Below are 14,144 nucleotides of genomic sequence, written 5' to 3' on the forward strand. Positions count from 1 at the left end.
ACCGTATCCTAGTCGATTCAACCGTATCCTAGTTGATTCAACCGTATTATCAACCGTATCCTAGTCGATTCAACCGTATCCTAGTCGATTCAACCGTGTCCTAGTCGATTCAACCGTATCCTAGTCGATTCAACCGTGTCCTATTCGATTCAACCGTATCATCAACCGTATCCTAGTCGATTCAACCGTATCCTAATCGATTCAACCGTATCCTAGTCGATTCAACCGTATCCTAGTCGATTCAACCGTATCCTACAACCGTATCCTAGTCGATTCAACCGTATCCTAGCCGATTCAACCGTATCCTAGTCGATTCAACCGTATCCTAGTTGATTCATTGGTATCTTCAGTGTTTAAGTGTAGCTCTGTTGTGTGGAAGTGTGTTTGACGCTCATACACTCTGTCTGTCTGCGATGTTTGTGTGTGTTCTTCAGTGGCGTGGCGAAGGCCCGTGTGATGGCGTATTTTGGCGAGGGGGAGGGGCCTATCCATGTGGACAACGCGAAGTGTTCTGGCGAGGAGCGTTCGTTGGTCGACTGCCTCAAACAGCCAACCGGGTCGCATGACTGTCGCCATAGCGAAGACGCCGGGGTCATCTGTGACTACGGCCAATCACGGTTCAGCGACGCAGAGGGCAAAGGTCAGTGGTGATGTCACAAACATATTTTATCTTACGTCAATCTGTTCTGAACGATTCATTCCGGTTCTACGACTGTATCGGTCCGTGGACCCCCCCCAACCCAGCCAAATGAGATGATATAGAAATATAGACCTAGAACCTGATTTAACGAGAGGACATAGAGATGATATAGAAATATAGACCTAGAACCTGATTTAAATAGAGAGGACATAGAGGTGATATTTAAATAGAGAGGACATAGAGATGATATAGAAATATAGACCTAGAACCTGATTTAACGAGAGGACATAGAGATGATATAGAAATATAGACCTAGAACCTGATTTAACGAGAGAGGACATAGAGGTGATATAGAAATATAGACCTAGAACCTGATTTAACGAGAGGACATACAGATGATATAGATTATATAGAACTAGAACCTGATTTAAATAGAGAGGACATAGAGATGATATAGAAATATAGACCTAGAACCTGATTTAACGAGAGAGGACATAGAGGTGATATAGAAATATAGATCTAGAACCTGATTTAAATAGAGAGGACATAGAGATGATATAGAAATATAGACCTAGAACCTGGTTTAAATAGAGAGGACATACAGATTATATAGAACTAGAACCTGATTTAAATAGAGAGGACATACAGATTATATAGACCTAGAACCTGATTTAAATAGAGAGGACATACAGATTATATAGACCTAGAACCTGATTTAAATAGAGAGGACATAGAGATGATATAGAAATATAGACCTAGAGCCTGATTTAAATAGAGAGGACATACAGATTATATAGACCTAGAACCTGATTTAATTAGAGAGGACATAAAGACCAGAGAAACAGGGTCTTAGCTTCCATAAGAGGAGACATACAGTATACTCTACTGAATATGTCCTGTCTACTAGACTGGCTGTCCTGTCTGATAGACTGGCTGACTGTCCTCTCTGCTAGACTGACTGACTGTCCTGTCCGCTAGACTGACTGGCTGTCCTGTCTGATAGACTGACTGGCTGTCCTGTCTGATAGACTGACTGTCTGTCCTGTCTGATAGACTGACTGTCTGTCCTGTCTGCTAGACTGACTGTCCTGTCTGCTAGACTGACTGTCCTGTCTGCTAGACTGACTGACTGTCCTGTCTGCTAGACTGACTGGCTGTCCTGTCTACTAGACTGGCTGTCCTGTCTGCTAGACTGACTGGCTGTCCTGTCTGATAGACTGACTGTCCTGTCTGCTAGACTGACTGACTGTCCTGTCTGCTAGACTGACTGGCTGTCCTGTCTGCTAGACTGACTGGCTGTCCTGTCTGATAGACTGGCTGTCCTGTCTGATAGACTGACTGTCCTGTCTGCTAGACTGACTGGCTGTCCTGTCTGATAGACTGGCTGTCCTGTCTGATAGACTGACTGACTGTCCTGTCTGCTAGACTGACTGGCTATCCTGTCTGCTAGGCTGACTGGCTATCCTGTCTGCTAGACTGACTGACTGTCCTGTCTGCTAGACTGACTGACTGTCTTGTCTGCTAGACTGACTGACTGTCCTGTCTGATAGACTGACTGACTGTGTCCTGTCCGCTAGACTGACTGTCTGTCCTGTCTGATAGACTGGCTGTCCAGTCTGATAGACTGACTGACTGTCCTGTCTGCTAGACTGGCTGGCTGTCCTGTCTGCTAGACTGACTGGCTGTCCTGTCTGCTAGACTGACTGGCTGTCCTGTCTGATAGACTGGCTGTCCTGTCTGATAGACTGACTGACTGTCCTGTCTGCTAGACTGACTGGCTGTCCTGTCTACTAGACTGACTGACTGTCCTATCTGCTAGACTGACTGACTGTCTTGTCTGCTAGACTGACTGACTGTCCTGTCTGCTAGACTGACTGGCTGTCCTGTCTGCTAGACTGACTGACTGACTGACTGCCTCCTGTCCACTAGACTGACTGACTGACTGACTGACTGTCTGCGTCCTGTCCACTAGACTGACTGACTGACTGACTGACTGTGTCCTGTCCACTGTTTGCCAAACACTTCCATCAGACCAAACACACTGTCTGAATAATGAGAAACACATGACTGAAGAAAAGACCAGAGGTATGAGAGAGAGGGTGTGTGTGTGTGTGTCTGTGTGTCTGTGTGTGTCTGTGTGTGTGTGTGTGTGTGTGTGTGTGTGTCTGTGTGTGTCTGTGTGTGTGTGTGTGTGTGTGTGTGTGTGTGTGTGTGTGTGTGTGTGTGTGTGTGTGTGTGTGTGTGTGTTGGTGTGTGTGTGTGGGGGGGCTAAGGGTTACAAGGATAGTAAAACAAGGAAAATTCTCCCTATATTAGGCTTAGGGGCTAGGGTTACAATTGGGGTTAGGATTAGGGTTAACGTTCCTGTCTGTCTGTGTTAGGTCCTAAACTAACGTCCCTGTCTGTCTGTGTTAGGTCCTAAACTATCGTTCCAGTCTGTCTGTGTTAGATACTAAACTAACATCCCTGTCTGTCTGTGTTAGATACTAAACTAACGTTACTGTCTGTCTGTGTTAGGTCCTAAACTAACGTTCATGTCTGTCTGTGTTAGTTTAGTATCTAACGTTCCTGTCTGTCTGTGTTAGGTCCTAAACTAACGTTCCTGTCTGTCTGTGTTAGATACTAAACTAACGTTCCTGTCTGTCTGTGTTAGTTTAGTATCTAACGTTCCTGTCTGTCTGTGTTAGGTCCTAAACTAACGTTCCTGTCTGTCTGTGTTAGGTCCTAAACTAACGATCCTGTCTGTCTGTGTTAGATCCTAAACTAATGTTCCTGTCTGTCTGTGTTAGGTCCTAAACTAACGTTCCTGTCTGTCTGTGTTAGGTCCTAAACTATCGTTCCTGTCTGTCTGTGTTAGGTCCTAAACTAACGTCCCTGTCTGTCTGTGTTAGATACTAAACTAACGTCCCTGTCTGTCTGTGTTAGGTCCTAAACTAACGTCCCTGTCTGTCTGTGTTAGGTACTAAACTAACGTTCCTGTCTGTCTGTGTTAGGTTCGAAACTAACGTTCCTGTCTGTCTGTGTTAGTTTAGTATCTAACGTTCCTGTCTGTCTGTGTTAGGTCCTAAACTAACGTCCTTGTCTGTCTGTGTTAGGTTCGAAACTAACGTTCCTGTCTGTCTGTGTTAGTTTAGTATCTAACGTTCCTGTCTGTCTGTGTTAGGTCCTAAACTAACGTTCCTGTCTGTCTGTGTTAGGTCCTAAACTAACGATCCTGTCTGTCTGTGTTAGATCCTAAACTAACGTTCCTGTCTGTCTGTGTTAGATACTAAACTAACGTTCCTGTCTGTCTGTGTTAGTTTAGTATCTAACGTTCCTGTCTGTCTGTGTTAGGTCCTAAACTAATGTTCCTGTCTGTCTGTGTTAGGTCCTAAACTAACGTTCCTGTCTGTCTGTGTTAGGTCCTAAACTATCGTTCCTGTCTGTCTGTGTTAGGTCCTAAACTAACGTCCCTGTCTGTCTGTGTTAGGTCCTAAACTAACGTTCCTGTCTGTCTGTGTTAGGTCCTAAACTAACGTTCCTGTCTGTCTGTGTTAGGTCCTAAACTAACGTTCATGTCTGTCTGTGTTAGGTCCTAAACTAACGTTCCTGTCTGTCTGTGTTAGGTACTAAACTAATGTTCCTGTCTGTCTGTGTTAGATCCTAAACTAACGTTCCTGTCTGTCTGTGTTAGTATAGTATCTAACGTCCCTGTCTGTCTGTGTTAGGTACGGTGGAGTCTGTGTTAGATCCTGTCTGTCTGTGTTAGATCCTGTCTGTCTGTGTTAGATCCTGTCTGTCTGTGTTAGTTTAGTATCTAACGTCCCTGTCTGTCTATGTTAGGTCCTAAACTAACATCCCTGTCTGTCTGTGTTAGGTCCTAAACTAACGTTCCTGTCTGTCTGTGTTAGTTTAGTATCTAACGTTCCTGTCTGTCTGTGTTAGGTTCTAAACTAACGTCCCTGTCTGTCTGTGTTAGATACTAAACTAACGTTCCTGTCTGTCTGTGTTAGATACTAAACTAACGTTCCTGTCTGTCTGTGTTAGTTTAGTATCTAACGTTCCTGTCTGTCTGTGTTAGGTCCTAAACTAACGTTCCTGTCTGTCTGTGTTAGGTCCTAAACTATCGTTCCTGTCTGTCTGTGTTAGGTCCTAAACTAACGTCCCTGTCTGTCTGTGTTAGGTCCTAAACTAACGTTCCTGTCTGTCTGTGTTAGGTCCTAAACTAACGTTCCTGTCTGTCTGTGTTAGGTCCTAAACTAACGTTCCTGTCTGTCTGTGTTAGGTCCTAAACTAACGTTCCTGTCTGTCTGTGTTAGGTACTAAACTAATGTTCCTGTCTGTCTGTGTTAGATCCTAAACTAACGTTCCTGTCTGTCTGTGTTAGTATAGTATCTAACGTCCCTGTCTGTCTGTGTTAGGTACGGTGGAGTCTGTGTTAGATCCTGTCTGTCTGTGTTAGATCCTGTCTGTCTGTGTTAGATCCTGTCTGTCTGTGTTAGTTTAGTATCTAACGTCCCTGTCTGTCTATGTTAGGTCCTAAACTAACATCCCTGTCTGTCTGTGTTAGGTCCTAAACTAACGTTCCTGTCTGTCTGTGTTAGTTTAGTATCTAACGTTCCTGTCTGTCTGTGTTAGGTTCTAAACTAACGTCCCTGTCTGTCTGTGTTAGATACTAAACTAACGTTCCTGTCTGTCTGTGTTAGATACTAAACTAACGTTCCTGTCTGTCTGTGTTAGGTCCTAAACTAACGTTCCTGTCTGTCTGTGTTAGGTACTAAACTAACGTTCCTGTCTGTCTGTGTTAGGTGCGAAACTAACGTTCCTGTCTGCCTGTGTTAGTTTAGTGTCTAATGTTCCTGTCTGTCTGTGTTAGATCCTGTCTGTGTTAGGTACTAAACTAGCGTTCCTGTCTGTCTGTGTTAGGTCCTAAACTATCGTTCCTCCTGTCTGTGTTAGATACTAAACTAACGTCCCTGTCTGTCTGTGTTAGGTCCTAAACTAACGTCCCTGTCTGTCTGTGTTAGGTACTAAACTAACGTTCCTGTCTGTCTGTTTTAGGTCCGAAACTAACGTTCCTGTCTGTCTGTGTTAGGTACTAAACTAACGTTCCTGTCTGTCTGTGTTAGATACTAAACTAACGTTCCTGTCTGTCTGTGTTAGGTCTGAAACTAACGTTCCTGTCTGTCTGTGTTAGGTCCGAAACTAACGTTCCTGTCTGTCTGTGTTAGGTACTAAACTAACGTTCCTGTCTGTCTGTGTTAGATACTAAACTAACGTTCCTGTCTGTCTGTGTTAGGTCTGAAACTAACGTTCCTGTCTGTCTGTGTTAGGTCCTAAACTATCGTTCCTGTCTGTCTGTGTTAGGTCCTAAACTAACGTCCCTATCTGTCTGTGTTAGGTTCGAAACTAACGTCCCTGTCTGTCTGTGTTAGGTCCGAAACTAACGTCCCTGTCTGTCTGTGTTAGGTCCGAAACTAACGTTCCTGTCTGTCTGTGTTAGTTTAGTATCTAACGTTCCTGTCTGTCTGCGTTAGGTCCTAAACTAACGTCCCTATCTGTCTGTGTTAGGTCCGAAACTAACGTCCCTGTCTGTCTGTGTTAGGTCCGAAACTAACGTTCCTGTCTGTCTGTGTTAGTTTAGTATCTAACGTTCCTGTCTGTCTGTGTTAGGTCCTAAACTAACGTCCCTGTCTGTCTGTGTTAGGTTCGAAACTAACGTTCCTGTCTGTCTGTGTTAGTTTAGTATCTAACGTTCCTGTCTGTCTGTGTTAGGTCCGAAACTAACGTCCCTGTCTGTCTGTGTTAGTTTAGTATCTAACGTTCCTGTCTGTCTGTGTTAGGTACTAAACTAACGTTCCTGTCTGTCTGTGTTAGGTCCTAAACTAACGTTCCTGTCTGTCTGTGTTAGGTCCTAAACTAACGTCCCTGTCTGTCTGTGTTAGGTCCTAAACTAACGTTCCTGTCTGTCTGTGTTAGGTTCGAAACTAACGTCCCTGTCTGTCTGTGTTAGTTTAGTATCTAACAATCCTGTCTGTCTGTGTTAGGTACTAAACTAACGTTCCTGTCTGTCTGTGTTAGGTACGGGGGAGTCTGTGTTAGATCCTGTCTGTCTGTGTTAGATCCTAAACTAACGTTCCTGTCTGTCTGTGTTAGTATAGTATCTAACGTCCCTGTCTGTCTGTGTTAGGTACGGTGGAGTCTGTGTTAGATCCTGTCTGTCTGTGTTAAATCCTGTCTGTCTGTGTTAGATCCTGTCTGTCTGTGTTAGTTTAGTATCTAACGTCCCTGTCTGTCTGTGTTAGGTCCTAAACTAACATCCCTGTCTGTCTGTGTTAGGTCCTAAACTAACGTTCCTGTCTGTCTGTGTTAGTTTAGTATCTAACGTTCCTGTCTGTCTGTGTTAGGTCCTAAACTAACGTTCCTGTCTGTCTGTGTTAGGTACTAAACTAACGTTCCTGTCTGTCTGTGTTAGGTGCGAAACTAACGTTCCTGTCTGCCTGTGTTAGTTTAGTGTCTAATGTTCCTGTCTGTCTGTGTTAGATCCTGTCTGTGTTAGGTACTAAACTAGCGTTCCTGTCTGTCTGTGTTAGGTCCTAAACTATCGTTCCTCCTGTCTGTGTTAGATACTAAACTAACGTCCCTGTCTGTCTGTGTTAGGTCCTAAACTAACGTCCCTGTCTGTCTGTGTTAGGTACTAAACTAACGTTCCTGTCTGTCTGTTTTAGGTCCGAAACTAACGTTCCTGTCTGTCTGTGTTAGGTACTAAACTAACGTTCCTGTCTGTCTGTGTTAGATACTAAACTAACGTTCCTGTCTGTCTGTGTTAGGTCTGAAACTAACGTTCCTGTCTGTCTGTGTTAGGTTCGAAACTAACGTTCCTGTCTGTCTGTGTTAGGTACTAAACTAACGTTCCTGTCTGTCTGTGTTAGATACTAAACTAACGTTCCTGTCTGTCTGTGTTAGGTCTGAAACTAACGTTCCTGTCTGTCTGTGTTAGGTCCTAAACTATCGTTCCTGTCTGTCTGTGTTAGGTCCTAAACTAACGTCCCTATCTGTCTGTGTTAGGTCCGAAACTAACGTCCCTGTCTGTCTGTGTTAGGTCCGAAACTAACGTCCCTGTCTGTCTGTGTTAGGTCCGAAACTAACGTTCCTGTCTGTCTGTGTTAGTTTAGTATCTAACGTTCCTGTCTGTCTGCGTTAGGTCCTAAACTAACGTCCCTATCTGTCTGTGTTAGGTCCGAAACTAACGTCCCTGTCTGTCTGTGTTAGGTCCGAAACTAACGTTCCTGTCTGTCTGTGTTAGTTTAGTATCTAACGTTCCTGTCTGTCTGTGTTAGGTCCTAAACTAACGTCCCTGTCTGTCTGTGTTAGGTTCGAAACTAACGTTCCTGTCTGTCTGTGTTAGTTTAGTATCTAACGTTCCTGTCTGTCTGTGTTAGGTCCGAAACTAACGTCCCTGTCTGTCTGTGTTAGTTTAGTATCTAACGTTCTTGTCTGTCTGTGTTAGGTACTAAACTAACGTTCCTGTCTGTCTGTGTTAGGTCCTAAACTAACGTTCCTGTCTGTCTGTGTTAGGTCCTAAACTAACGTCCCTGTCTGTCTGTGTTAGGTCCTAAACTAACGTTCCTGTCTGTCTGTGTTAGGTTCGAAACTAACGTCCCTGTCTGTCTGTGTTAGTTTAATATCTAACAATCCTGTCTGTCTGTGTTAGGTACTAAACTAACGTTCCTGTCTGTCTGTGTTAGGTACGGGGGAGTCTGTGTTAGATCCTGTCTGTCTGTGTTAGATCCTAAACTAACGTTCCTGTCTGTCTGTGTTAGTATAGTATCTAACGTCCCTGTCTGTCTGTGTTAGGTACGGTGGAGTCTGTGTTAGATCCTGTCTGTCTGTGTTAGATCCTGTCTGTCTGTGTTAGATCCTGTCTGTCTGTGTTAGTTTAGTATCTAACGTCCCTGTCTGTCTGTGTTAGGTCCTAAACTAACATCCCTGTCTGTCTGTGTTAGGTCCTAAACTAACGTTCCTGTCTGTCTGTATTAGATCCTAAACTAACGTTCCTGTCTGTCTGTGTTAGTTTAGTATCTAACGTTCCTGTCTGTTTGTGTTAGGTCCTAAACTAACGTCCCTGTCTGTCTGTTTTAGATACTAAACTAACGTTCCTGTCTGTCTGTGTTAGTTTAGTATCTAACGTTCCTGTCTGTCTGTGATAGGTCCTAAACTAACGTCCCTGTCTGTCTGTGTTAGGTCCTAAACTAACGTTCCTGTCTGTCTGTGTTAGATCCTAAACTAACGTTCCTGTCTGTCTGTGTTAGTTTAGTATCTAACGTTCCTGTCTCTCTGTGTTAGGTCCTAAACTAACGTTCCTGTCTGTCTGTGTTAGATACTAAACTAACGTTCCTGTCTGTCTGTGTTAGATACTAAACTAACGTTCCTGTCTGTCTGTGTTAGGTCCTAAACTAACGTTCCTGTCTGTCTGTGTTAGATCCTAAACTAACATTCCTGTCTGTCTGTGTTAGGTACTAAACTAACGTCCCTGTCTGTCTGTGTTAGATACTAAACTAACGTCCCTGTCTGTCTGTGTTAGATCCTAAACTATCGTTCCTGTCTGTCTGTGTTAGTTTAGTATCTAACGTTCCTGTATGTCTGTGTTAGGTCCTAAACTAACGTATCTGTCTGTGTTAGTTTAGTATCTAACGTTCCTGTCTGTCTGTGTTAGGTCCTAAGCTAACGTTCCTGTCTGTCTGTGTTAGATCCTAAACTAACGTCCCTGTCTGTGTTAGATCCTGTCTGTCTGTGTTAGATTCTGTCTGTCTGGGTTAGATACTAAACTAACGTCCCTGTCTGTCTGTGTTAGGTACGGTGGAGTCTGTGTTAGATCATGTGTGTCTGTGTTAGTTTAGTATCTAACGTTCCTGTCTGTCTGTGTTAGGTACGGTGGAGTCTGTGTTAGTTTAGTATCTAAGGTTCCTGTCTGTCTGTGTTAGGTACGGGGGAGTCTGTGTTAGATCCTGCCTGTCTGTGTTAGTTTAGTATCTAAGGTTCCTGTCTGTCTGTATTAGGTACGGGGGAGTCTGTGTTAGTTTAGTATCTAACGTCCCTGTCTGTCTGTGTTAGGTACGGTGGAGTCTGTGTTAGTTTAGTATCTAAGGTTCCCGTCTGTCTGTGTTAGGTACGGGGGAGTCTGTGTTAGATCCTGTCTGTCTGTGTTAGTTTAGTATCTAAGGTTCCTGTCTGTCTGTATTAGGTACGGGGGAGTCTGTGTTAGTTTAGTATCTAACGTCCCTGTCTGTCTGTGTTAGGTACGGGGGAGTCTGTGTTAGATCCTGTTTGTGGGTTGAGGCTGATACATACACGCCAACGCAGAATCATAGGAGGAGAAAACTCACTGAGGTAAGGAGATATAGTTCTCTATATATATACACACATATACTGTATATATGTATATACTACTATGTGTACAGATGTAGTGACATTGTGATTGTGGTTCCTAAACAGCAAGTTGATCTGGTGTGTTGATGGGTGTTGTAGTTCTAGTCTGAGTGTCTGATGGGTGTTGTAGTTTAATATATCCAGATACGTTATATTATTATACATGGTGTGTTGATGGGTGTTGTAGTTCTAGTATGAGTGTCTGATGGGTGTTGTAATTCTAGTATGAGTGTCTGATGGGTGTTGTAGTTCTAGTATGCGTGTCTGATGGGTGTTGTAGTTCTAGTATGCGTGTCTGATGGGTGTTGTAGTTCTAGTATGAGTGTCTGATGGGTGTTGTAGTTCTAGTATGCGTGTCTGATGGGTGTTGTAGTTCTAGTATGCGTGTCTAACCCTCATCAGTTCTATTTTTTGTTTATAACAGCGTGTGTGTGTGTGTGTGTGTGTGTGTGTGTGTGTAGGGGAGGCTGGCCATGGCAGGCTGCGCTGCGTCTCAGAGGCTCTCGGGGGGACGGAAGGTTGGTGTGTGGAGCGACTCTCATCAGCTCCTGTTGGATCCTCACCTCAGCTCACTGCTTTAAGAGGTACCTCCCCTCACCTCCCCTCACCTCACCTCCCCTCACCTTCCCTCACCTCACCTCCCCTCACCTCCCCTCACCTCACCTCACCTCCCCAGTTCCTTAAAACCAGTTCCTTAAAACCAGTTCCTAAAACCAGTTCCTTAAAACCAGTACCTAAAACCAGTTCCTAAAAACCAGATCCTAAAAACAGTTCCTAAAACCAGTTCCTAGAAACCAGTTCCTTAAAACCAGTTCCTAAAAACCAGTTCCTAAAACCAGTTCCTTAAAACCAGTTCCTAAAACCAGTTCCTAAAAACCAGTTCCTAAAACCAGTTCCTAAAACCAGTTCCTAGAAACCAGTTCCTTAAAACCAGTTCCTAAAAACCAGTTCCTAAAAACAGTTCCTAAAACCAGTTCCTAGAAACCAGTTTCTAAAAACCAGTTCCTAAAAACCAGTTCTTAAAACCAGTTCCTAAAACCAGTTCCTAAAACCAGTTCCTAATAACCAGTTCCTAAAACCAGTTCCTAAAAACCAGTTCCTAAAACCAGTTCCTAAAACCAGTTCCTAAAAACCAGTTCCTAAAAACCAGTTCCTAAAACCAGTTCCTTAAAACCAGTTCCTTAAAACCAGTTCCTAAAACCAGTTCCTAAAACCAGTTCCTAGAAACCAGTTCCTAAAAACCAGTTCCTTAAAACCAGTTCCTTAAAACCAGTTCCTTAAAACCAGTTCCTAAAACCAGTTCCTAAAACCAGTTCCTAGAAACCAGTTCCTAGAAACCAGTTCCTAAAACCAGTTCCTAAAAACCAGTTCCTTAAACCAGTTCCTAAAACCAGTTCCTAAAACCAGTTCTTAAACCAGTTCCTAAAACCAGTTCCTAAAACCAGTTCCTAAAACCAGTTATTAAAAACCAGTTCCTAAAAACATTTCCTAGAAACCAGTTCCTAAAAACCAGTTCCTAAAAACCAGTTCCTAGAAACCAGTTCCTTAAAACCAGTTCCTAAAACCAGTTCCTTAAAACCAGTTCCTAAAACCAGTTCTTAAACCAGTTCCTAAAACCAGTTCCTAAAACCAGTTCCTAAAACCAGTTATTAAAAACCAGTTCCTAAAAAGAGTTCCTAAAAACCAGTTCCTAAAACCAGTTCCTTAAAACCAGTTCCTAGAAACCAGTTCCTAAAAAACAGTTCCTTAAAACCAGTTCCTAGAAACCAGTTCCCACTCTGGAAAACTACACATACAACTGAACAAAAATATGCATTTTACTGAGTTACACTTTATATATGGAAATTGAAATAAATTCATTAGGCCCTGATCTATGGATATCACATGACTGGGAATACAGATATGCATCTGTTGGTCACAGATACCTTAAATAAAAAGGTAGGGGCGTTGATCAGAAAACCAGTCAGTATCTGGTGTGATCACCATTTGCCTCATGCAGCACAACACATCTCCTTCACATAGAGTTGATCAGGCTGTTGATTGTGGATTGTTGTCCCACTCCTCTTCAATGGCTGTGCGAAGTTGCTGGATATTGGCGGGAACTGGTACACACTGTCGTACACATCGATCCAGAGCATCCCAAACATGCTCAATGGGTGACATGTCTGGTGAGTATGCAGGTCATGGAAGAACTGGGACATTTTCAGCTTCCAGGAATTGTATCCTGATCCTTGTGACATGGGGCCGTGCATTATCATGCTGAAACATGAGGTGATGAACGGCACGACAACGGGCCTCAGGATCTCATCACAGTATCTCTGTGCATTCAAATTGCCATCGATTAAAATGCAATTGTGTTCGTTGTCCGTAGCTTATGCCTTCCCATAACCCCACCTCCACCATGGGGCCCATACCATAACCCCACCTCCACCATGGGGCCCATACCATAACCCCACCTCCACCATGGGGCCCTCTGTTCACAACGTTGACATCAGCAAACCGCTCGCCCACACGACGCCATACACGCTGTCTGCCATCTGCCCGGTACAGTTGAAACCGGGATTCATCTGTGAAGAGAACACTTCTCCAGGGTGCCAGAGGCCATCGAAGGTGAACATTTTCCCCACTGAAGTCAGTTACGACGCCAAACTGTAGTCAGGTCAAGACCCTGGTGAGGACGACGAGCACGCAGACGAGCTTCCCTGAGACGGTTTCTGACAGTTTGTGCAGAATTTCTTCAATTGTCCAAACCCACAGTTTCATCAGCTGTCCGGGGTGGCTGGTCTCAGACGATCCCGCAGGTGAAGAAGCCGGATGTGGAGATCCTGGGCTGGCGTGGTTACACGTGGTCTGCGTTTGTGAGGCCGGTTGGACATTTTGGCAAATTCTCTAAAACGACATTGGCGAGGCGGCTTATTGTAGAGAAATGAACATTTCAATTTTCTGGAAACAGCTCTGGTGGACATTCCTGCAATCAGCATGCCAATTGCACGCTCCCTCAAAAACATGAGACATCTGTAGCATCGTCATGTGTGACAAAAAAAAACGGGCCTTTTTATTGCCCCCCAGCACAAGGTGCACCTGTGTAATGATCATGCTGTTTTAATCAGCTTCTTGATATGCCACACCTGTCAGGTGGATGAATGCTCACTAACAGGGGATGTAAACAAATTAGTGCACGACATTCGAGAGAGAGAGAGAGAGAGAGAGAGAGAGAAGCTTTTTTTTGTGTGTTTGGAAAATATCTGAGATCTTTTTAATTTAAGAAACGCTGGAACCAACACTTTACATATTACGTTTTTATATTTTAGTTCAGTGTAGAATAATCTGATTCAGATAAATATATAGAAAGTAATTCAATATGATAAATGAAATGTCTAGATGATTGAATCGCTGAATGGGCGGGTTTAACTGGATGTATAGTTCAGCCTTGTCCTGGACTCAAACACATTTTCACAATCATCGATTGAAATTATGTTTTGGTCCAGATTTTTGTTGGTTTAATCTGTATGTATCCGGGGAAACCAGCCCCTTTTTGAAGTAACTTTATAATTTAGACTAGAGATTATAGAAGTGCTTCAACAGTTGAGTCACGCCCTGACCTGAGAGGGAGGGTTTAATCAGAGGCAGCTGTCTATCGTTGTCTCTGATTGGGAACCATACTTAGGCAGCCCTTTTTCCCCCCACCTGTGATGTGGGTTATTATTATTTCTGTGTGTGTACACACTCCACAGTTGCGTTACGTTTCTTGCTGTTTTGGTTTTCAGGGAATTTGAAGATAGAGAACGTGACAAGTTGACTGATCGGGTTCAGATATTCCCTGGTTCTACAGTTGACTGATCGGGTTCAGATATTCCCTGGTTCTACAGTTGACTGATCGGGTTCTGATATTCCCTGGTTCTACAGTTGACTGATCGGGGTTCAGATATTCCCTGGTTCTGCAGTTGACTGATCGGGTTCACATATTCCCTGGTTCTACAGTTGACTGATCGGGTTCTGATATTCCCTGGTTCTACAGTTGACTGATCGGGTTCTGACATTCCCTGGTTCTACAGTTGACTTATCGGGTTCAGATATTCCCTGGTTCTACAGTTGA

General features: G+C 43.7%; 1 protein-coding gene across 1 annotated transcript; it reads left to right on the forward strand.

Moving 5' to 3' along the window:
• Positions 1-434: 434 nt before the first annotated feature.
• Positions 435-10,632, forward strand: LOC115182682 (neurotrypsin; the record flags this gene model as incomplete). The annotated part of the gene is given in 3 exon segments (XM_029744176.1): positions 435-640; positions 9,919-10,009; positions 10,510-10,632. Coding segments are annotated over 3 exon segments (398 nt in total), but the record flags the coding sequence as incomplete, so codon positions are not given.
• Positions 10,633-14,144: the final 3,512 nt, after the last annotated feature.

The sequence above is a fragment of the Salmo trutta genome, unplaced genomic scaffold (genome assembly GCF_901001165.1).
Source record: "Salmo trutta unplaced genomic scaffold, fSalTru1.1, whole genome shotgun sequence".
In the NCBI taxonomy this organism is placed as follows: Eukaryota; Metazoa; Chordata; class Actinopteri; order Salmoniformes; family Salmonidae; genus Salmo; species Salmo trutta.